The sequence below is a fragment of the Oncorhynchus mykiss genome, chromosome 18 (genome assembly GCF_057628025.1).
Source record: "Oncorhynchus mykiss isolate SJ-2025 chromosome 18, ASM5762802v1, whole genome shotgun sequence".
Lineage (NCBI taxonomy): Eukaryota > Metazoa > Chordata > Actinopteri > Salmoniformes > Salmonidae > Oncorhynchus > Oncorhynchus mykiss.
Genome location: NC_143039.1, coordinates 17,025,475 through 17,051,376, shown reverse-complemented (window position 1 = coordinate 17,051,376; position 25,902 = coordinate 17,025,475). Strand labels below are relative to the sequence as shown.

General features: G+C 42.4%; 2 protein-coding genes across 3 annotated transcripts in view; one reads left to right on the top strand and one right to left on the bottom strand.

Annotated features, from left to right (window-relative positions):
• Positions 1-2,211: 2,211 nt before the first annotated feature.
• On the top strand, positions 2,212-22,185 carry LOC110497032 (E3 ubiquitin/ISG15 ligase TRIM25). Its single transcript, XM_090207473.1, has 14 exons — positions 2,212-3,431; positions 5,789-5,884; positions 7,190-7,423; positions 7,784-7,943; positions 8,169-8,204; positions 8,386-8,427; positions 14,512-14,559; positions 14,663-14,710; positions 14,792-14,839; positions 15,088-15,126; positions 17,846-18,298; positions 18,732-18,839; positions 20,670-20,735; positions 21,019-22,185. The coding sequence occupies exons 1-14, from the start codon at positions 2,769-2,771 to the stop codon at positions 21,591-21,593; spliced, it is 2,616 nt and encodes an 871-aa protein (XP_090063599.1). The 5' UTR covers positions 2,212-2,768; the 3' UTR covers positions 21,594-22,185.
• The window catches only part of LOC110495570 (trafficking kinesin-binding protein 2), a 54,926-nt gene continuing 51,209 nt past the window's right edge, over positions 22,186-25,902 (bottom strand). For both annotated transcript variants that reach the window (XM_090207470.1, XM_090207471.1), the window contains one exon: positions 22,186-25,875. In XM_090207470.1, the coding sequence (XP_090063596.1) occupies positions 25,050-25,875 (826 nt within the window). In that variant the 3' untranslated portion in view covers positions 22,186-25,049. The remainder of the gene's footprint in view (positions 25,876-25,902) is intronic.

The window sequence follows — 25,902 nt, the reverse complement described above, 5'->3', positions numbered from 1 at the left end:
TTGTTCAGATCACCACTTCACAGTGAGGATGGTAGACCTCTACTGGTTGTTGACAGGCTTGTTCAGATCACCACTTCACAGTGAGGATGGTAGACCTCTCTCTACTGGTTGAAGACAGGCTTGGTCAGATCACCACTTCACAGTGAGGATGGTAGACCTCTACTGGTTGTTGACAGGCTTGTTCAGATCACCACTTCACAGTGAGGATGGTAGACCTCTCTCTACTGGTTGAAGACAGGCTTGGTCAGATCACCACTTCACAGTGAGGATGGTAGACCTCTCTCTACTGGTTGTTGACAGGCTTGTTCAGATCACCACTTCACAGTGAGGATGGTAGGCCTCTACTGGTTGTTGACAGGCTTGTTCAGATCACCACTTCACAGTGAGGATGGTAGGCCTCTACTGGTTGAAGACAGGCTTGTTCAGATCACCACTTCACAGTGAGGATGGTACCTCTACTGGTTGTTGACAGGCTTGTTCAGATCACCACTTCACAGTGAGGATGGTAGACCTCTCTCTACTGGTTGTTGACAGGCTTGTTCAGATCACCACTTCACAGTGAGGATGGTAGGCCTCTACTGGTTGTTGACAGGCTTGTTCAGATCACCACTTCACAGTGAGGATGGTAGGCCTCTACTGGTTGTTGACAGGCTTGTTCAGATCACCACTTCACAGTGAGGATGGTAGACCTCTCTCTACTGGTTGTTGACAGGCTTGTTCAGATCACCACTTCACAGTGAGGATGGTAGGCCTCTACCAGTGGAGGCTGCTGAGGGGAGGACGGCTCATACTAATGGCTGGAATGGAGCGAATGGAATGGCATCAAACACATGGAAACCATGGAAACCATGTGTTTGGTGTATTTGATACCATTCCACTGATTCAGCTCCAGTCATTACCACGAGCCTATCCTCCCCAATGAAGGTGTCACCAGCCTCCTGTGTTCTCTACTGGTTGAAGACAGGCTTGGTCAGATCACCACTTCCACCTAGCGTCTGTTTTCACACACTATGTTGTTTTTAGAGAAAGAGATGGAGGGAGAGAAAGAGACAGAGAGAGTTCACCTATAGTGGAATGGTCTAGGTATAATCAGCTGATAGGCAAGGAAGGAAGCATGTGACTTTCTTTATTGTTTTGTTACTGTAATGGTGACCTTTATTCTAGTTACTGTAACGTGCCGGTGACCTTCTATTCTAGTTACTGTAACATGCCGGTGACCTTCTATTCTTGTTACTGTAACATGCCGGTGACCTTCTATTCTAGTTACTGTAACATGCCGGTGACCTTCTATTCTAGTTACTGTAACATGCCGGTGACCTTCTATTCTAGTTACTGTAACATGCCGGTGACCTTCTATTCTAGTTACTGTAACATGCCGGTGACCTTCTATTCTAGTTACTGTAACATGCAGGTGAACTTCATTCTAGTTATTGTAACATGCAGGTGAACTTCATTCTAGTTACTGTAACAGGCCAGGTGACCTTCTTTTCTAGTTACGGTAACATGCAGGTGGCCTTCTTTCTAGTTACTGTAGCATAACAGTGACTTTCTATTCTAGTTACCGTAACATGCTGGTGACCTTTATAGTTACTCTAGCATGCCGGTGACCTTCTTTCTATTTACTGTAGCATGCCAGCGACCTTCTATTCTAATTACTGCAGTATCCCAGTGACCTTCTTTCTAGTTAATGTGACATGCCGGTGACGTTCTTTCTAGTTACTGTAACATGCCGGTGACCTTCTATTCTAGTTACTGTAACATGCCGGTGACCTTCTTTCTAGTTACTGTAGCACGCAAGTGACCTTCTATTGTAATTACTGTAACATGCCGGTGACCTTCTATTCTAGTTACTGTAGCATGTCGGTGACCTTCTATTCTAGTTACTGTAACATGCCAATTACCTTTCTAGTTACTGTAGCATGCCGGTGACATTCTTTCTAGTTATTGTAGCATGCCGGTGACCTTCTATTCTAGTTACTGTAACATGCTGGTGACATTCTTTTCTAGTTACTGTAACATTCCGGTGACCTTCTATTCTAGTTACTGTAACATGCTGGTGACATTCTATTCTAGTTACTGTAACATTCCGGTGACCTTCTATTCTAGTTACTGTAATATTCCGGTGACATTCTATTCTATTTACTGTAACATTCCGGTGACATTCTATTCTATTTACTGTAATGGTATGTGACATCACAAAGAAACTCATCCCCTCCTGTTTTTCTCCCTAAACCAGCTCTGTGACTCTAGCCCCGCCCTTCTACCTGTCTTCCTTTTATTCCTTTTATAACACCATTGGTCCATCTCATATGAGATCACCACTCTCTGACTAACACCCTGGACAGAGTCATACCTCTGTCTTATACCTCATATCTCTGTGTGTCTCTGCTCTGTAGCTACATATCTCTCTGTGTGTCTGCTCTGTAGCTACATATCTCTCTGTGTGTCTTTGCTCTGTAGCTACATATCTCTCTGTGTCTCTGCTCTGTAGCTACATATCTCTCTGTGTGTCTTTTTTCTGTAGCTACATATCTCTCTGTGTGTCTCTGCTCTGTAGCTACATATCTCTCCGTGTGTCTTTGCTCTGTAGCTACATATCTCTCTGTGTGTACAGCATTCTTTCTGATTCTACCCATTTCTGTTTTCATCCATCTCTACCTCAACTTTTTCCTCTCAGTTGCCTTTCTCTATTCTCTCTGTCACTCTCTCTCTTCCGCTCTCTCTCTTTGTAATAGTCTACATTCACCTCTGCTACCTGTGGTCTCACTATGAGTGGTAATCTGTGGACGGAGGAGCAGTTCAACTGTCCTGTGTGCCTGGACCTCCCCAATGAGCCAGTCACCATCCCGTGTGGCCACAGCTACTGCATGGGCTGCATCAAGGACTACTGGAGCAAGGACAACCCTCGCTCCCCTGGAGTCTACAGCTGCCCCCAGTGCCGCCAGACATTCTGTCCCAAGCCCTCCTTGTCCAGGAACACCATGCTGGCAGAGGCCGTGGAGCAGCTCCGCAAGGGGGCCCTCACCACCTCCGCCAGGGAGTCCATCCGGAGCGCCCACCGTGCCAACACCATGGGTAGAGCCAAGGGAAGTTCCCGTAGTGGTGGTGTCAGCAGGCTGCCAGCCATGGCCGTGCCCTGTGACATGTGCCACGGCGCTGGAGATCAGCGGGCTGCGGTGAAGTCTTGCCTGGTGTGTATGGCGTCCTACTGCGAGGCCCACCTGAAACCGCATCAGACGAAAGCGGAGTTGAAAAAGCATGAGCTGATTGCACCCACGGGCAAGCTGGCGCAGAAGATCTGTACCGAGCACAAGTACCTGCAGGAGTTCTACTGTCGCCAGTGCCAGATTTTTGTGTGCTGGCTGTGCACCAGTAACCAGCACAAGGACCATGAGACCACCTCCACCAAGGCAGAGCGCACAGAGAGACAGGTAAGCCCTCAGACATACAGTGCATTCGGAAAGTATTCATTTTTTCCACATTTTGTTACGTTACAGCCTTATTCTAAATTCAATTATTTTTATATATTCTCAAACAATATACAAACAATACCCCATAATGACAAAGCGAAAACAGATTTTTAGGATTTTGTTCAAATGTATTCAAATATAAAACTGAAATATCACATTTGCATAAATTTTTCAGACCCTTTACTCAGTACTTTGTTGAAGCACATTTGGCACCGATTACAGCCCTGAGTCTTCTTGGTTATGACGCTACAAGCTTGTCACACCTGTATTTCAAGAGTTTCTACTATTCTTCTCTGCATATTGTCTCAAGCTTTGTCAGGTTGGTTGGGGTGTTTCTCCCATTCTTCTCTACAGATCCTCTCAAACTCTGTCAGGTTGGATGGGGAGCAATCGCTGCACAGCTATTTTCAGGTCTATCCAGAGATGCTAGATCGGGTTCAAGTCCGGGCTCTGGCTGGGCCACTCAAGGACATTCAGAGACTTGTCCCGAAGCCACTCCTGTGTTTTCTTGGCTGTGTGCTTAGGGTTGTTGTCCTGTTGGAAGATTAACCTTCACCCCAGTCTGAGGTCCTGAGTGTTTTGGATCAGGTGTCATCAAGGATCTCTCTGTACTCTGCTCCGTTCATCTTTCCCTCGATCCTGACTAGTCTCCCAGTCCCTGCCACTGAAAAACATCCCCACAGCATGATCCTGCCACCACTGTGCTTCACCTTGGGGATGGTGCCAGGTTTCCTCCTGACGTGACACTTGGCATTCAGGCCAAAGAGTTCAATCTTGGTTTCATCAGACCAGAGAATCTTGTTTCTCATGATCTAAGAGTCCTTTAGGTGCCTTTTGGCAAACTCCAAGCGGGCTGTCTTGTGCCTTTTACTGAGGAGGGGGTTCCGTCTGGCCACTCTACCATAAAGGCCTGATTGGTGGAGTGCTGCAGAGATGGTTGTCTTTATGGAAGGTTCTCCCATCTCCACAGAGGAACTCTGGAGCTCCTTCAGAGTGACCCTCAGGTTCTTGCTCACCTCCCTGATCAAGGCTCTTCTCCCCCGATTGCTCAGTTTGGCCGACGACCAGCTCTAGGAAGAGTCTTGGTGGTTCTAAACTTATTTCATTTCAGAATGATGGAGCCCACTGTGTTCTTGTGTATCTTCAATGCTGCAGACATTTCTTTGGTACCCTTCCCCAGATCTGTGCCTAGATACAATCCTGTCTCGGAGCTCTACGGCCAATTCATTCGACCTAATGACTTGGTATTTGCTCTGACATGCACTGTCAACTGTAACTTTCCAAATCATGTCCAATCAATTGAATTTACCACAGTTTGACACCAATCAAGTTGTAGAAACATCTCAAAGATGATCAATGGAAACAGGATGCACTTGAGCTTAATTTTGAGTCTCATAGCAAAGGGTCTGAATACTTATGTAAATAAGGTATTTCAGTTTTTTTTTGTAATACATTTGCAAAAATGTCTAAAAACCTGTTTTCGCTTCGTCATTGTGCGGTAGTGTGTGTAGATTGGTGAATAATTTGTATTTATTTAATCCATTTTAGAATAAGGCTGTAACGTAACAAAATGTGGAAAAAGTCAAGTGGTCTGAAATACTTCCCGAATGCGCTGTACATGGACACCACCATACCCACCCACTAATGTGATCAACTGCCTGGCACAAGACTGTGTTATCCCGTTGAACCAAAGGCTAGTCATTCGCTCTGGGAGCTAACACAAGTCTTCAGGTCTCAGGCAAGGTTACTCATGACCTTTACAACAAAACAACACCCAATCAGGTCCTGTGTGGCTCTGTATGCAAAGCCAAGGTTCGATTCCCGCTGGGGCCACACATACGGTACGCACACATGACCGTAAGTCATTTTGGATGAAAGCGTTTACTAAATGGTATATATTATTATTATAATATTAATCAAACACACCACCATGTACAGACTCACTCCACAAAAACCTGTAAATACAGTCTGATCAAAACATTAATACAGGCTGCTGGTCTGTGTCCCATCACAGCTGATCTGGACACACCTAGAAACTGCCTCTCATTCAGCCTTTGCTGTGGTGATTCATTAGAAGTGTGTGTGTGTGTGTGTGTGTGTGTGTGTGTGTGTGTGTGTGTGTGTGTGTGTGTGTGTGTGTGTGTGTGTGTGTGTGTGTGTGTGTGTGTGTGTGTGTGTGTGTGTGTGTGTGTGTGTGTGTGTAGAGTAAGGTGGTGCCATATCTTAAGTGATTATGTAGTTGTCTTTGTGGGCCAGTGAGCATTCCAGACTGCATTCCAGTCCATTCAGGAGTGAGTTGATGTGACTGTGTTTTGCAGAAAGAGCTGGCTGAGGTGCAGACAGAGAATCATCAGAGACTGAAAGAAAGAGAAGGAGAGCTGAAAGACATGAAGAAGATGCTGGAGGCAACAAAGGTAAGGGCTTAGGACACACTACACTACACCCCACTAAACCACACCCCACTACACCCCACTACACTACACCCCACTACACCCCACTACTCTAAACCCCACCACACCACACCACATTACACCAAACCCCACAACACCCCACTACACCACACTACACCCCACTACTCTAAACCCCACCACACCACATTACACTATACCCCACTACACCCCACTACACTACACCCCACTACACTATACCACACTACACTACACCCCACTAAACCACACCACACCACACCAAACCAAACCCCACTACACTACACCCCACTAAACCCCACCACACCACACCAAACCCCACTACACTACACCCCACTAAACCCCACCACACCACACCAAACCAAACCCCACTACACTACACCCCACTAAACCCCACCACACCACACCAAACCCCACTACACTACACCCCACTACACCCCACTACTCTAAACCCCACCACACCACATTACACTATACCCCACTACACCCCACTAAACCACACCACACCCCACTACACCCCACTACACTACACCCCACCACACCACATTACACCAAACCCCACAACACCCCACTACACTATACCACACCACACCACATTACACTATACCCCACTACACCCCACTAAACCACACCACACCAAACCCCACTACACCCCACTACTCTAAACCCCACCACACCACATTACACTATACCCCACTACACCCCACTAAACCACACCACACCAAACCCCACTACACCCCACTACTCTAAACCCCACCACACCACACCACATTACACCAAACCCCACAACACCCCACTACACCCCACTACACTATACCCCACCACACCACACGGCACTTCACACTGCACCTCACTACACTATACCACACTACACCCCACTACACTATACCACACTACACTATACCACACTATACCCCACTACACTATACCCCACTACACCCGACTACACTATACCACACTATACTACACCCCACTACACTATACCCCACTACACTATACCACACTACACTATACCACACTATACTATACCACACTACACTATACCACACTACACTATACCACACTATACTACACCCCACTACACTATACCACACTACACTATACCACACTACACCCGACTACACTATACCACACTACACTATACCACACTACACCACACCACACTCCATTACACTACACCTCACTACACCAGTGCGTAGGTGTGTGTGTGTGTTCCTCAGTGAGTACCTTTCTATCCACCTCCATACAGTACCAGTGTGCGTATGTCTTCATACCTGTGTTTGTGTCCCCCAGCGCTCAGCAGACAGGGTACATGATGACACAGAGACGGTGCTGTCGGAGCTCCAGCGCTCAGTGGAGAGGCTCCAGGAGCTGGTGGAGGGTGTGATGAACCAGGCTGGGCAGGAGAAAGTAAGCGAGGCCCAGGACGTGGTGAACAAGCTGGAGGCCGAGATCTCGGAGCTGAAGAGGAGAGACAAGGACATGAAGGAGGTGTTCCGCTGTGAGGACAACATCCACTTCCTGGAGGTAGGACGCTTGTCTCTTTCTGCTACCTTTTATATCTTTATGATCCACTTTCGCTGCATGCAGCTGGTTGATGGCCATATTGGACATGGCTGCCAGGGTGTGAAAGACCACATCTGGGATGGGACAAAAGTTAAAAAGCAGCATTGTCCTAGTCATGTTTGAAATGTGGAGCTTCTATCACAAAAGGCATTATTTCTTAAATGACGTGTCTTCTTTTTCTGACGTTGCCTTTCTTTCGGTCTTCATTTCTCCATCTCTGCCCTCTTCCATCCCATCCTCTTCTCCTCATTTCTCCATCTCTGCCCTCTTCCATCCCATCCTCTTCTCCACTTCCTCCTTCTCCTGTGCGCCGCCCTACAGACCTGTGAGTCTCTGTGCAGCCCGTTTGAGTGTAATGATCTGTCGTGTGTGGTGGCCAATCCAGAGGCTACGTTTGAGCCTGTACGTGAAGCCATCCTGAACCTACGGGAGAGCGTGGAGGACATGTGCAACGTGGAACTGGTCAAGATCACCAAGACAGGTGTGTCAGAGTGGCAGACATGCATACTACACACACACACACACACATCAATTCACACACACACACACACACACACACACACACAACTTGCAGAGATCTCTATCACCATTACCTTGTCCACTATAAATATAAATATTTTTTCCATACTACGTTTTAGACTGATATCAGTGGATCAATACAATGTCAATGAGTTAATAAACTGCCATTTCTCATCCTTCTCTTCAGTGAATGACACAACACTGTTCACCTTAGGAGACAAAGGTGAGTTCTGGTCCAGAGATGTCTCTAGCTCTGGTCCAGGGTGTTCTGTGGGGCTTGAAGAAGGCTCAGCATAAGCAAGCCACTCGTAATGCTAGAGCTAGAAGCCATCGATTACCAATAAACATTTAAATTGTGGATTGACAGACTGTACTTACTCACTGCACTGTTTTCCCCATCATAGCAAAAAAAAATGGCGTCCAGAAGACGGGAGGGTTCAGGAGTTGTGAGTAGTTTTCCCATTTCTTTATTGGTAGTGTGAGTTGGACTTTAATAATTCACTGAGATTGTGAACTAATCTGAATTGGACATTTTAGTCAACAGCAAATAATGTGAGGAAAGGCAATATTTAATTTACGTAGTGCAAATGCTTTCTACTCAGTGCCTGTTCCTTTTGGTGCTAGTCTTTTCACTTGTCTAGTTGAGTGATTGGTCATCATCATTAATTGTGCAGTTTGGATATGAAATACCTAACTTGAAATAATGATTTATTGTTCCTGGTGAAGGATCATCATATTCAGGTTCTTAATAGTTACTGTATGTTTTTAATGGTTAAACAGTATGTTTTCATGGTTAAACAGTATGTTTTAATGGTTAAACAGTATGTTTTCATGGTTAAACAGTATGTTTTCATGGTTAAACAGTATGTTTTTAATGGTTAAACAGTATGTTTTCATGGTTCAACAGTATGTTTTTAATGGTTAAAAAGTATGTTTTTAATGGTTAAACAGTATGTTTTCATGGTTAAACAGTATGTTTTCATGGTTAAACAGTATGTTTTAATGGTTAAACAGTATGTTTTCATGGTTAAACAGTATGTTTTTAATGGTTAAACAGTATGTTTTCATGGTTAAACAGTATGTTTTCATGGTTAAACAGTATGTTTTAATGGTTAAACAGTATGTTTTTAATGGTTAAACAGTATGTTTTCATGGTTAAACAGTATGTTTTAATGGTTAAACAGTATGTTTTTCATGGTTAAACAGTATGTTTTCATGGTTAAACAGTATGTTTTCATGGTTAAACAGTATGTTTTAATGGTTAAACAGTATGTTTTCATGGTTAAACAGTATGTTTTTAATGGTTAAACAGTATGTTTTCATGGTTCAACAGTATGTTTTTAATGGTTAAAAAGTATGTTTTTAATGGTTAAACAGTATGTTTTCATGGTTAAACAGTATGTTTTCATGGTTAAACAGTATGTTTTTAATGGTTAAACAGTATGTTTTAATGGTTAAACAGTATGTTTTTAATGGTTAAACAGTATGTTTTTAATGGTTAAACAGTATGTTTTTCATGGTTAAACAGTATGTTTTTAATGGTTAAACAGTATGTTTTTAATGGTTAAACAGTATGTTTTAATGGTTAAACAGTATGTTTTAATGGTTAAACAGTATGTTTTAATGGTTAAACAGTATGTTTTTAATGGTTAAACAGTATGTTTTTAATGGTTAAACAGTATGTTTTTAATGGTTAAACAGTATGTTTTCATGGTTAAACAGTATGTTTTTAATGGTTAAACAGTATGTTTTTAATGGTTAAACAGTATGTTTTCATGGTTCAACAGTATGTTTTTAATGGTTAAACAGTATGTTTTCATGGTTAAACAGTATGTTTTTAATGGTTAAACAGTATGTTTTTAATGGTTAAACAGTATGTTTTTAATGGTTAAACAGTATGTTTTTAATGGTTAAACAGTATGTTTTAATGGTTAAACAGTATGTTTTCATGGTTAAACAGTATGTTTTTAATGGTTAAACAGTATGTTTTTAATGGTTAAACAGTATGTTTTCATGGTTAAACAGTATGTTTTCATGGTTAAACAGTATGTTTTAATGGTTAAACAGTATGTTTTCATGGTTAAACAGTATGTTTTTAATGGTTAAACAGTATGTTTTCATGGTTAAACAGTATGTTTTCATGGTTAAACAGTATGTTTTAATGGTTAAACAGTATGTTTTTAATGGTTAAACAGTATGTTTTCATGGTTAAACAGTATGTTTTAATGGTTAAACAGTATGTTTTTCATGGTTAAACAGTATGTTTTCATGGTTAAACAGTATGTTTTCATGGTTAAACAGTATGTTTTAATGGTTAAACAGTATGTTTTCATGGTTAAACAGTATGTTTTTAATGGTTAAACAGTATGTTTTCATGGTTCAACAGTATGTTTTTAATGGTTAAAAAGTATGTTTTTAATGGTTAAACAGTATGTTTTCATGGTTAAACAGTATGTTTTCATGGTTAAACAGTATGTTTTTAATGGTTAAACAGTATGTTTTAATGGTTAAACAGTATGTTTTTAATGGTTAAACAGTATGTTTTTAATGGTTAAACAGTATGTTTTTCATGGTTAAACAGTATGTTTTTAATGGTTAAACAGTATGTTTTTAATGGTTAAACAGTATGTTTTAATGGTTAAACAGTATGTTTTAATGGTTAAACAGTATGTTTTAATGGTTAAACAGTATGTTTTTAATGGTTAAACAGTATGTTTTTAATGGTTAAACAGTATGTTTTTAATGGTTAAACAGTATGTTTTCATGGTTAAACAGTATGTTTTTAATGGTTAAACAGTATGTTTTTAATGGTTAAACAGTATGTTTTCATGGTTCAACAGTATGTTTTTAATGGTTAAACAGTATGTTTTCATGGTTAAACAGTATGTTTTTAATGGTTAAACAGTATGTTTTTAATGGTTAAACAGTATGTTTTTAATGGTTAAACAGTATGTTTTTAATGGTTAAACAGTATGTTTTTAATGGTTAAACAGTATGTTTTAATGGTTAAACAGTATGTTTTCATGGTTAAACAGTATGTTTTTAATGGTTAAACAGTATGTTTTTAATGGTTAAACAGTATGTTTTTAATGGTTAAACAGTATGTTTTTAATGGTTAAACAGTATGTTTTAATGGTTAAACAGTATGTTTTCATGGTTAAACAGTATGTTTTTAATGGTTAAACAGTATGTTTTTAATGGTTAAACAGTATGTTTTAATGGTTAAACAGTATGTTTTTAATGGTTAAACAGTATGTTTTCATGGTTAAACAGTATGTTTTTAATGGTTAAACAGTATGTTTTTAATGGTTAAACAGTATGTTTTCATGGTTAAACAGTATGTTTTTCATGGTTCAACAGTATGTTTTTAATAGTTAAACAGTATGTTTTCATGGTTAAACAGTATGTTTTTAATAGTTACAGTATGTTTTTAATGGTTCAACAGTATGTTTTTCATGGTTAAACAGTATGTTTTTAATAGTTAAACAGTATGTTTTCATGGTTAAACAGTATGTTTTTCATGGTTCAACAGTATGTTTTAATGGTTAAACAGTATGTTTTAATGGTTAAACAGTATGTTTTTAATGGTTCAACAGTATGTTTTTAATGGTTAAACAGTATGTTTTTAATGGTTCAACAGTATGTTTTTAATAGTTACAGTATGTTTTTCATGGTTAAACAGTATGTTTTTAATGGTTACAGTATGTTTTTCATGGTTAAACAGTATGTTTTTAATGGTTAAACAGTATGTTTTCATGGTTAAACAGTATGTTTTCATGGTTAAACAGTATGTTTTTAATGGTTAAACAGTATGTTTTCATGGTTAAACAGTATGTTTTTAATGGTTAAACAGTATGTTTTTCATGGTTAAACAGTATGTTTTTAATGGTTAAACAGTATGTTTTTAATAGTTACAGTATGTTTTTCATGGTTAAACAGTATGTTTTTAATGGTTAAACAGTATGTTTTCATGGTTAAACAGTATGTTTTCATGGTTAAACAGTATGTTTTTAATGGTTAAACAGTATGTTTTCATGGTTAAACAGTATGTTTTTAATGGTTAAACAGTATGTTTTTCATGGTTAAACAGTATGTTTTTAATGGTTAAACAGTATGTTTTTAATGGTTAAACAGTATGTTTTTAATAGTTACAGTATGTTTTTCATGGTTAAACAGTATGTTTTTAATAGTTACAGTATGTTTTCATGGTTAAACAGTATGTTTTTCATGGTTAAACAGTATGTTTTCATGGTTAAACAGTATGTTTTTAATGGTTAAACAGTATGTTTTTCATGGTTAAACAGTATGTTTTTAATGGTTAAACAGTATGTTTTTAATGGTTAAACAGTATGTTTTTAATGGTTAAACAGTATGTTTTTAATGGTTAAACAGTATGTTTTTAATGGTTAAACAGTATGTTTTCATGGTTAAACAGTATGTTTTTAATGGTTAAACAGTATGTTTTCATGGTTAAACAGTATGTTTTCATGGTTAAACAGTATGTTTTTAATGGTTAAACAGTATGTTTTCATGGTTAAACAGTATGTTTTTAATGGTTAAACAGTATGTTTTCATGGTTAAACAGTATGTTTTAATGGTTCAACAGTATGTTTTTAATGGTTAAACAGTATGTTTTTAATGGTTAAACAGTATGTTTTTAATAGTTAAACAGTATGTTTTTCATGGTTAAACAGTATGTTTTTAATAGTTACAGTATGTTTTCATGGTTAAACAGTATGTTTTTCATGGTTAAACAGTATGTTTTCATGGTTAAACAGTATGTTTTTAATAGTTACAGTATGTTTTTCATGGTTAAACAGTATGTTTTTAATAGTTACAGTATGTTTTCATGGTTAAACAGTATGTTTTTCATGGTTAAACAGTATGTTTTCATGGTTAAACAGTATGTTTTTCATGGTTAAACAGTATGTTTTAATGGTTAAACAGTATGTTTTTAATAGTTACAGTATGTTTTTCATGGTTAAACAGTATGTTTTTAATGGTTAAACAGTATGTTTTCATGGTTAAACAGTATGTTTTCATGGTTAAACAGTATGTTTTTAATGGTTAAACAGTATGTTTTTCATGGTTAAACAGTATGTTTTCATGGTTAAACAGTATGTTTTTCATGGTTAAACAGTATGTTTTAATGGTTAAACAGTATGTTTTTAATAGTTACAGTATGTTTTTCATGGTTAAACAGTATGTTTTTAATGGTTAAACAGTATGTTTTTAATAGTTACAGTATGTTTTCATGGTTAAACAGTATGTTTTTAATGGTTAAACAGTATGTTTTCATGGTTAAACAGTATGTTTTTAATAGTTACAGTATGTTTTCATGGTTAAACAGTATGTTTTTAATGGTTAAACAGTATGTTTTCATGGTTAAACAGTATGTTTTCATGGTTCAACAGTATGTTTTTAATGGTTAAACAGTATGTTTTCATGGTTAAACAGTATGTTTTTAATAGTTAAACAGTATGTTTTTAATGGTTAAACAGTATGTTTTAATGGTTAAACAGTATGTTTTTAATGGTTCAACAGTATGTTTTTAATAGTTAAACAGTATGTTTTCATGGTTAAACAGTATGTTTTAATGGTTCAACAGTATGTTTTTAATGGTTAAACAGTATGTTTTTAATAGTTAAACAGTATGTTTTTCATGGTTAAACAGTATGTTTTTAATAGTTACAGTATGTTTTCATGGTTAAACAGTATGTTTTTCATGGTTAAACAGTATGTTTTCATGGTTAAACAGTATGTTTTTAATAGTTACAGTATGTTTTTCATGGTTAAACAGTATGTTTTTAATAGTTACAGTATGTTTTCATGGTTAAACAGTATGTTTTTCATGGTTAAACAGTATGTTTTCATGGTTAAACAGTATGTTTTTCATGGTTAAACAGTATGTTTTAATGGTTAAACAGTATGTTTTTAATAGTTACAGTATGTTTTTCATGGTTAAACAGTATGTTTTTAATAGTTACAGTATGTTTTCATGGTTAAACAGTATGTTTTTCATGGTTAAACAGTATGTTTTCATGGTTAAACAGTATGTTTTTATGGTTAAACAGTATGTTTTTATGGTTAAACAGTATGTTTTAATGGTTAAACAGTATGTTTTTCATGGTTAAACAGTATGTTTTTAATAGTTACAGTATGTTTTTAATGGTTAAACAGTATGTTTTCATGGTTAAACAGTATGTTTTCATGGTTAAACAGTATGTTTTCATGGTTAAACAGTATGTTTTTAATAGTTACAGTATGTTTTCATGGTTAAACAGTATGTTTTTAATGGTTAAACAGTATGTTTTTAATAGTTACAGTATGTTTTTAATGGTTAAACAGTATGTTTTCATGGTTAAACAGTATGTTTTCATGGTTAAACAGTATGTTTTCATGGTTAAACAGTATGTTTTTCATGGTTAAACAGTATGTTTTTAATGGTTAAACAGTATGTTTTCATGGTTAAACAGTATGTTTTTAATGGTGAGTGTTGTGCCTTTTTATTTTCAATGACAATTCCTCAGTGTTTTCTGGTCTGGGATCCAAAACAACAAACAACAACCGTCCTGCAGGTATGTACTGTAGCGACTGTTTCCTGTATCGGTTTTAACATGCGGTTTGTGATAGGTCATTGAATGACACATAATGATGTGTACGTTCGTGGTCGTGTTTCAGCTCCCACACCGACTGTCTCCGTGGCGGTTCGAGGACCTAACTCACGTGGTAGGGCTAGTTTCATTACAAATCTCACTATGACGATCATGATCAAACATTAGATCAGCTTAATCATGTTTCCTTCTGTAGGTGTAGGCCTGCGCTCTCAGGATGTTAGGAGCAGAGAGGAACCACGAGGTCAGACGTGTGTGTGTGTGTGTGTTTGCGTGTGTGTGCGTTTGCATGTGTGTGTGTGTGTGCGTTTGCATGTGTGTGTGTGTGCGTTTGCATGTGTGTGTGTGGGTTTGCATGTGTGTGTGTGTTTGCATGTGTGTGTGTGTTTGCATGTGTGTGTGTGTTTGCGTGTGTGTGTGTGTTTGCGTGTGTGTGTGTGTGTGTGTTTGCGTGCAAAGGGGTTTAAACTCTCTTCTACCTCTTTCCTTTAGCTGACAGAGACAGGCCGAGGAGAGAGGAGAAAGAACCAGGTAACACACACACACACACACACACACACACACACACACACAGACACAGACACAGACACAGACACAGACACATACACATACACATACACACATACACACACACACACACACACACACACACACAGACACATACACATACACATACGCATACACATACACATACACACACACACACGCAAACGCACACACACAGACACAGACACAGACACAGACACAGACACACACACACACACACACACACACACACACACACACACACGCAAACGCACACACACACACACACACACACACACACACATGCAAACGCACACACACACACACACACACACACAGACAGACACACACACACACACACACACACACACACACACACACACACAGACACAGACACAGACACAGACACAGACACAGACACATACACATACACATACACATACACATACACATACACATACACATACACACACACACACACACGCAAACGCACACACACACACACACACACACACACAGACACAGACACAGACACAGACACAGACACAGACACAGACACAGACACAGACACAGACACACACACACACACACACACACACACACACAGACAGACAGACAGACAGACAGACACACACACACACACACACACAAAGCCCAGAATTTATTTGTGAACATAACCGGTTCCACAGGTTGGCCTGCCTCACAAGAGGAACATTTCCTTATCATCTGTGTATGCTCCTTCTTCCTGTCTCCTCCATCCGTACTGTGTCACATCCTGAACCTCTTCAGAATAACTGCAGATATCAGTTCCATAAATGTATCTCTGACCACCTCCCTTAGGTGGTCTTGACCAATACTACAAATTCAGTCATCATTAGAGTGTTTATAAAATCTACTCAACTGCCTCGCGTTTCCTCTCATTCTCTCTCTATGCAATCAGAAAGGTGTCCGGATACATAGGTTTGGTTTGCTACGAGCAAAACGTACTCCCTCATGACCGTCGCTTAAAAAAGGAGAAAAAGCTTTAACATTACTGTTGTTTGTCCCTCTTGAAGCACCGTAGCAACAACATACCCAGTAATACTTTCTCAAAATAGTCTGGATTAATCTAAGATAAATCAGGAAATGTGTCATTCATTTTGACGTTTTTGCCAATAAGGTCTTAGTCGCATCATTTCACATCTATCTAAAGATGTTTGGTGCAGTATTTCTCAAGTGAAAAAATCTACATGAAAACTAGTCATCTCTTGTTGAATGACAAACACTTAATTGAAGAATCCCATCTATAGTTCCCACTCTTACTAAGAGTAGTCCTGTTGACCAATCTCTGACGAAGGGGGCGTATAGACTTTGGCTACCGAACTTCCACTTGCCTCTGGAGAAAATGTAGTGTATGCCAACAGCCAAGTAAACGCCCGGCGAACACCAAAACCAACCAAAACGTCACAGAAATGTTTCATAATATATGATGGAACTGTTTCGACTGGGAAGCACGCGACAGGCTTTAAGCTTACTGTATGTTTCATAATATATGATGGAACTGTTTCGACTGGGAAGCACGCGACAGGCGTTAAGCTTACTGTATGTTTCATAATATATGATGGAACTGTTTCGACTGGGAAGCACGCGACAGGCGTTAAGCTTACTGTATGTTTCATAATATATGATGGAACTGTTTCGACTGGGAAGCACGCGACAGGCTTTAAACTTACTGTATGTTTCATAATATATGATGGAACTGTTTCGACTGGGAAGCACGCGACAGGCTTTAAGCTTACTGTATGTTTCATAATATATGATGGAACTGTTGACTGGGAAGCACGCGACAGGCATTAAGCTTACTGTATGTTTCATAATATATGATGGAACTGTTTCGACTGGGAAGCACGCGACAGGCGTTAAGCTTACTGTATGTTTCATAATATATGATGGAACTGTTTCGACTGGGAAGCACGCGACAGGCGTTACTGTATGTTTCATAATATATGATGGAACTGTTTCGACTGGGAAGCACGCGACAGGCGTTAAGCTTACTGTATGTTTCATAATATATGATGGAACTGTTGACTGGGAAGCACGCGACAGGCGTTAAGCTTACTGTATGTTTCATAATATATGATGGAACTGTTTCGACTGGGAAGCACGCGACAGGCTTTAAGCTTACTGTATGTTTCATAGTCGAAACAGTTTAAGCATTTATTATGATGAAACGTTGTGACGCTTTGGTTCAGCTGTTCGGCAACGCAACATTTTTCCTTGAGGCAAGTCAATGTTCGTTCGTCCGAAGTCTACGCCCCTTCGTCTGTGATTGGTCAATGGTATTACTGGACTAGGTACTGCTCCTAGTAGGAGTGGGAGCAATGAACGGGATTGTTTGCTGGCTAGTTTTAATGCACATTTTTCCACTTGAGAAATACCGCACCAAACATTTTAGTTAGATGTAAAATTGCGCGACTAGGATCTTCCTGGCAAAAAACATAAAAGATAAATACAGATTTCTTGATTTATCTTTATTATTTTCTTCTATGTTGAGGAAGTGTTACTGGGTATATTGTTGCTACAGTGGCTCAAGCCGGACCAAACAGTAATACTGAGATTTTTCAAGCAAGACGTCAGACGTTCGTTTCACCTAGCCGAGTTCTGCTAGAAGCAAACCGAACCTATGTGGACGCCTCTAGACTTATCAAGCCATGCTCACCCAGTAATACCTCTCGTCTCTCCACAGCCAGAGAGGCAGCCCCCAGACCAAGCACCAGATCTAGTCCCACTCAGAGGCGGAAAAAGCCAGCCAGAAATAGCCCTACCCAAAGTCGAAGAGAGACGCGCAGACGCAGTCCCAGTCCCACTCCAAGTTGTAGAGAGCCAGCCAGTCCCAGTCCCACTCCAAGTCGTAGAGAGCCAGCCAGTCCCAGTCCCACTCCAAGTCGTAGAGAGCCAGCCAGTCCCAGTCCCACTCCAAGTCGTAGAGAGCCAGCCAGACCCAGCCCTACGCCCAGCCGGAGAGAGACACCCAGACCAGAACCCACCACCACCCCTACCCCCAGTGCTGTTACCCAAGCCACCCCAGCCTCAGGAGCTTTCAGCCGGATGGGATCCATAGCAAGTCTCTTCCGCTCCCATCGACGTGCCACACCGGCACCTGGGCCAGTCAACAACAACACTGGTGGAGTTGACCCATGTGAGTCCCGACCCGAGAGAATGATTGAGGCCTCTAGTAGCCAAAAGGCCATATTAGCACAGGCATCACCATTGAGGGCTTTCAGCATTTTAATGTAGTCAACTGGGTGGCTTTCAAGTCCACTGGATAATCCCTCCTTGTGACATTCTTGGAGTCATGTACAACGGGTCATGAGGAGGGATCAGCCAATCGGGAAAATGGAAATTGCCTCAATGGCGCTGCCCATGCTGCCACAGACTCTTTAATGGCACAGATACAAAGATGAGTCCTCTATATATCTCTATGGTCCCGACCCTCACCGCTTTAACCCCATCAGAGGTCATAAACCCTGGTCTTACTAGCCTTTCTCCAGTGTAGACACTGTATAATGTACCTTGCTGGTGCCACAGCACATTGTTTGAAAATCATGGCTATAAACATACTGTTTTGACAGGGGGGATGGGTGCACTGACTGAATCCCAACCGGAAGTGAATACCAGTCTTTTCCTGGATCCGCCGACCCCTGACCCCATCATGAATCAGATGCCAGCTTTCCCTGCATGTGAGTCATCATTCATTCCTTTTCTTCATTCTCCAGTTCTTCCTCTCGACATCTGAGGAAAGCATATTGCCCTATATTTACGGTTACCCTTGTTGTGATCAGTGGTGTAAAGTACTTAATTAAAAATACTTTCAAATACTACTTAAGTAGTTTCTTGGAGTATCTGTACTTTACTATTTATATTTTTGACAACTTTTACTCCAATACATTCCTAAAATAAATAATGTACTTTTTACTCCATATATTTTAACTGTCATCCAAAAGTACTCATTACATTTTGAATGCTTAGCAGGGCAGGAACATGGCCCAATTCACACACTTATAAAGAGAACACGTGGTCATCCCTACTGCCTCTGATCTGACGGACTCACTAAACAGAGAACACGTGGTCATCCCTACTGCCTCTGATCTGACAGACTCACTAAACAGAGAACACGTGGTCATCCCTACTGCCTCTGATCTGACGGACTCACTAAACAGAGAACACGTGGTCATCCCTACTGCCTCTGATCTGACAGACTCACTAAACAGAGAACATGTGGTCATCCCTACTGCCTCTGATCTGACGGACTCACTAAACAGAGAACACGTGGTCATCCCTACTGCCTCTGATCTGACGGACTCACTAAACAGAGAACACGTGGTCATCCCTACTGCCTCTGATCTGACGGACTCACTAAACAGAGAACATCCCTGGTCATCCCTACTGCCTCTGATCTGACGGACTCACTAAACAGAGAACATCCCTGGTCATCCCTACTGCCTCTGATCTGACGGACTCACTAAACAGAGAACATCCCTGGTCATCCCTACTGCCTCTGATCTGACGGACTCACTAAACAGAGAACATCCCTGGTCATCTCTACTGCCTCTGATCTGACGGACTCACTAAACAGAGAACACGTGGTCATCCCTACTGCCTCTGATCTGACGGACTCACTAAACAGAGAACACGTGGTCATCCCTACTGCCTCTGATCTGACCGACTCACTAAACAGAGAACACGTGGTCATCCCTACTGCCTCTGATCTGACCGACTCACTAAACAGAGAACATGTGGTCATCCCTACTGCCTCTGATCTGACGGACTCACTAAACAGAGAACACGTGGTCATCCCTACTGCCTCTGATCTGACGGACTCACTAAACAGAGAACATCCCTGGTCATCCCTACTGCCTCTGATCTGACGGACTCACTAAACAGAGAACACGTGGTCATCCCTACTGCCTCTGATCTGACCGACTCACTAAACAGAGAACACGTGGTCATCCCTACTGCCTCTGATCTGACGGACTCACTAAACAGAGAACACGTGGTCATCCCTACTGCCTCTGATCTGACCGACTCACTAAACAGAGAACACGTGGTCATCCCTACTGCCTCTGATCTGACGGACTCACTAAACAGAGAACACGTGGTCATCCCTACTGCCTCTGATCTGACCGACTCACTAAACAGAGAACACGTGGTCATCCCTACTGCCTCTGATCTGACCGACTCACTAAACACGTCTTTTGTAAATGATGTCTCAGTGTTGGAATGTGCCCCTGCTATCTGTACATTTTAAAAACTAGAAAATGGTGCAGTCTGCTTTGCTTAATATAAGGAATTTGAAATTATTTACACTTTTACTTTTGATACTTAATTATATTTAGAATCAAATACTTTTAGACTTTTACTAAAGTAGTGTTTTACTGGAGTAACTTTCTCTTTTACTGGAGTAACTCTCCATTGAAGTATCTACTGTATACTTTTACTCAAGTTGGGTACTTTTTCCACCACTGGTTGTGATCCTCTCCCCTCATACTGCCTGTCTTCGTCTCCTGTAGTGAGGGAGATAGACATCTCCAGCATCCAGGCCCCAGAGCCCAGGAGCAGAGAGGAGTTCCTGCAGTGTGAGTATAGAACAGCTAAACATCTACACAGACACAGCCTGTTCCAGTTAGCTCCCTACCGTGTGGCCTTGGCCCTCACCCTTCCATGTTCGCAGACATGAAGGGAAAGGTATGAGCATTGTAGCATCCACCATATTGATTACAACTTTCAGATCTGAAAACTTCAGAAGGTTGGGGCCAAGGGGAAGGAGTACTCACAACAGCTGACAACCAAATCTGCAAAGTCCTTATCCCCACAACTTAACTATTCATCCATCCATCCCTCCACTCTTCCCTCCCCCAGATGCCTGTACCTTGACCCTAGACACGAGGACAGCCCACCGGCGTCTGACCCTGTCGGAGAGCAACACCAAGGCCACCCTACAGGGGGCACGGCAACCCTATCCAGACTGCCCCCAACGCTTCGACGGCTGGACCCAGGTGCTGTGCCAGGCCCCTCTTTCCGCCCAGCGATGTTATTGGGAGGTGGATTGGCGGGGGAGGGGGTCATCAATGGGTGTGGCTTATGGAGCCCTGAGCAGGAAGGGGGCGGACGCCAGGGCGGGGCTTGGCTACAACGCCCAATCATGGAGCCTGGAGCTGTCGGATACGTGTTGCACGGCAATGCATGACAATGAGAAGAGGGACATCCCGGTGACGTACTCGCCGCGTCTGGGGTTGTTCCTGGACCTCAACGCGGGCACCCTGGCGTTCTATAGCGTGGCGGAGAGCATGGCGCACCTGCACACGTTCCGTGCCAACTTTACACAGCCACTGTATGCGGCCTTCGGGGTGGGAAGTGGGGTTGGTGTTGGACTGGACTTCGCTCTGGGTCAGTTCAGCCAGACATCCGACAGCATCAAGATCTGCCCCATGTGACGAGACCTACGACCTCTGTATAGATCTGCCCCATGTGAGGAGACCTACGACCTCTGTATAGATCTGCCCCGTGTGACGAGACCTACGACCTCTGTATAGATCTGCCCCGTGTGAGGAGACCTATGACCTCTGTATAGATCTGCCCCATGTGATGAGACCTACGACCTCTGTATAGATCTGCCCCATGTGATGAGACCTACGACCTCTGTATAGATCTGCCCCATGTGATGAGACCTACGACCTCTGTATAGATCTGCCCTGTGTGACGTGACCAATGACCTCTGTATAGATCTGCCCCATGTGAGGAGACCTACGACATCTGTATAGATCTGCCCCATGTGACATGACCTACGTAATGTGACCTACGACCTCTGATCCCCATCTGCTATCACCGCTTTATATGACATAATTTAACGAGAATTAGTTTGTTTCCTAAACATTTACAGAACAGCCCAAGTGCTGCACTTCTGACAAACAAATTACATACAAACACTAATAGAAGACTGAACTGACAAATGGTGTCACACACACACACACCACACACACACACACCACACACACGTTATAAGACAATAAATATAAGACAACCAAATCATTTCTCATTTCCTTTATTAAAGCAAAAGCACCAAAAAGGTCATCTTGGGTATTTTATGAAGCATGGAGGATATGAAGCATGGAGGATATGAAGCATGGAGGATATGAAGCATGGAGGATATGAAGCATGGAGGATATGAAGCATGGAGGAGAGGCGCCAGGTTGAAAACCAATAATGGACACTTCCAACTACACAGAGCCCATAACAACCTGCACCATCACCCATCAGCTACATTCAATAGAGCTAACGGTGTGAATCATAGAACTAGATGCAATAGAACGAACAGCCTCTCCTCCTATACCTCCCCCAGAGCAGAAACCCTAGTATAAAACTGATGCTCTTTCCTCGTGGTTACATAGGTAATAGGTATTACAACACACACAAGCCAACACAAAGCATTTCACTGTATTTAAAAATGAGTTTTGGTTTGCACTGATATACAGTTTTAAAAACATGACAGCTTGGATTCCCTTTTCAATGGTTCATCACACAATGGAGGCACAACAAAACATCTAAAATAAATGTCTACATGAAATGCTAAATAACTTATTACCTTTGATAATGATACAGTATTTGATGCTATAACCTAGTCTAAATATCAATATTTGTCACTAATAATATTTCCTAACTAGTGATCTCTGTAAATCAGGTTAAAAAGTGCAGTACATGAGTGGGACAGGTCATATGGACGGACGGTAAGGAAAGATGCATAGCAGGGACGTCTGAGAGTCACACCAGGGGTCAAGTATGGGTCAAAGGGCACCGGGTCAAAGGGTCACACACTAGTCTAGCTAGCTTGAAATACAGAACCTGTCTTGCTAGCATTCCAGGTCATGTACTCTGTGTCATGTGAACACAGACAGGTACAGGCTCTAGTCTAGGCCCTCCTCACTACACACTCCAGTAGACCTGAAAGGAATAACAATAGTGGATTTGTTTGACCTTGACCTCTGATAGGCTAGCTGGAATTTCCCCATAATGCTTAGGCTCTGCCGCTACACCCATCAAGTCCTTTCAGATTTAAAATAAACAGCATTACAGTGGAAGGTACTAGAGGCTGTTCAATATCACACAACACCATGCTGCCCTCTACTGGCCGCTGAGTGAATAAAGTACCTTTAAAGACCATAACCACAGTAATAGTGAACCATACATGAGATGAGACTCAGAGCTAACCTGCATCAAAACATAGTACACCCTCTACTACCTAGGATGCTGATGGTTCCCCGTTTGGGACCAAACCTCTTGTACCAGGAGCATGTTGAGGAGGTAAACGTTGTGGAACGTTAGAACTGTCTAGAATAGAGCTGACGTGATTCCTTATGTCAGAGGCATAGTTGTTCTGCATATATTTCTACTGGAACATTCCACAATGGTGTGCCCTAATGAACGCAGACCTGAGCACGCCATGGGCCTGAGATAAGGGCCTGTTCCTCAGCGGGGCTAGGTGGAAGTTTCACCATATTGGTTATACCAATCAAATCCTCTCAGATCTCCACAGGCTGAGGAATAGTCCATCCCAGCTGCATCCTAGCCTGGTTCCAGATCAGTTTGTGCTGTAACATGACAATGACAATAGGGGTATGGCAAGACCGCACAAACAGATCTGGGACCAGGCTAACGGCATCCAAAACAAAACCTACCAATCCCACTCAGTGTCTAATAAAATATACACATGGCTTTAAACCAGAAACACCCCAACAGTACAAACAGGCTTCTCCTTTAAAGCTTTACAACCTCTTCCTTATGGGAGACCTGAGGAGGAGCAGCCTCGGACCTGTCAGTCAGACCACTACAGCCAATCACGCTGCACGGCTGGGTCCTACCCACCCCCAGAGGGCCAGGTGCATGCTGGGACCTGTAGGCAAAGAAGTGTGTCGTTTTCAGGACATACCATGCATTTCAGAGACTGGTTGTAGCCTATTACAATGCACAGAGAGAGTTGCCCCTGACGACAGCAAAGCAAAAGGATCATTGTATTAGTAGTAACACTGGGAAGGCTAGATTGTAGTTCCCTAGCAACGGGCTGGCAGTAGTAAGGTGCATGGGCACCAGCCTAGTTCCTAAGAGAAGCTAAGGGGCGTAGAGAGTCTAGCTAGCGTATATACACATGAAAAACTACTCTACTGCTTTTAAAAATGAACTTTAGAAAGCTATTCGAACTACAGAACAACAAGCCCCTAGACATTGAGGCTCTGGAGGCTCAAGCTCTCTCTTTACACTGCTCTTCTCTCATCCCCCCTCATCACTGTCCTCCTCGTCTCCCTCTCATCTCTTTCTCTTGTTTGTTCTTCCTCTCCTTGACATTCTGTCACATTCTGCCACTTCCCCTTTTTACCTCTTCTTCCCCATCCCTCTAAACATTCTCAAGCCCTCATCAACTTACTTATTCCCTCAGTCATCTTCCCATCTATTTGATATTTGAGCATCCAGAGCCTCACAGATGAATAACTACTGTAGCAGGGGCAGAGCAGAAGAGAGCAGGGAGAACGTCTACCTACAGCGCTCCTAGAGGGCTGGAGGGGGAAGGCAGGCAAGGCAGGCAAGGCTAAGAACAGCTAATAAAGCCCTTTGCAGGCAATCTAAGGCTTTTAAAATGGCATATACACCGTGGCATTAATGCACATTTCCATTTTTAACAATATTGTGCTTTTAAAAAGAATTTATAAAAAAGGAGAGGGACTTTTCCCCCCCACTTGTTGCCCTTTTCTTCATCGAATATCAGTCTAAAAGAGATGTGGAGAAGGAGCAAGGTAGGGAGGGGTGGAGGGAGGAAAGAGGAGAGAGGGTGTGGGCCCAAATGCTTCTGTTCGGTGCTGGCTCCCCTCCAAACCCTGTCTCCCTGTAGTGTCATAACTTCTTCATGGTTTGAGTGAAGGGGGTGGGGCATGGGAGGTGGAGGCGGGCCTAGAGCGGACAGAGCGCTGCCCCTTCAGGTTGCCCCAGAGTGGCGGGGCGATGGCTAGGGAGGTGGGTGGCTGAGGTGGGGCCTGGCCCAGATGGTGGGAGGGGCTTCCCCGCGTCGCTCCACTCATAGCGGGGAGGCTCTGGTTCCGCCGCAGGCCGTCCAATAGGCTGCCTCCGCCTGTGGCTAGGAAGGTGGCCGAGTCCTGACGCACCAGGCCCTCTGACAACGGCTCCACCCCCTGGGGAACCTTGACCAATCCCAGCCGGCGTAGCCTCTCGACTAAGTTTACATTGATGGGGTCGGGTTTGGCTTTGGATTTGATTCTGGGGCCGTGGCTGAAGCTATGTGAGGCGGGGTCGGGGCTTGGGAGGTTGGGGCGATGGGTGCGGCCAAACTTCAGCCCATACACGTCCTGGAGGAAGAGCTCGGCCGGACGCGACGCCAGGAAGTTGTCACAGGTGGCTGGCGCCGAGGCGCGGGACTCAAAGGGCACAGGCGAGGGGGTCGGCGAGTGGGACGGGGAGTTGGGGGGCGTGCTGGGGAGGAGACGCTGGGGGAGTGGGGCTTTAAGGTGAGAGGGAGGGGGGGCATCGGCGGTGGAGAGGGAAGCAGAGATGCCCCTCTCCAGGACCAGCTTGGCCAGGCCACAGGGGGCGGGGGGACGGCGAGGGGGGAAGGAGTCCACCCCCAAACTCAGCCTGCAGGGGGTCACCGGGGTGCTGGGGCCTGTCCTCATGGAGCTGGGAGTGTACTCTGAGACAGAAGACTGACAGTGGGAACTGAGAGAGAGAGACAAGACAATGTTA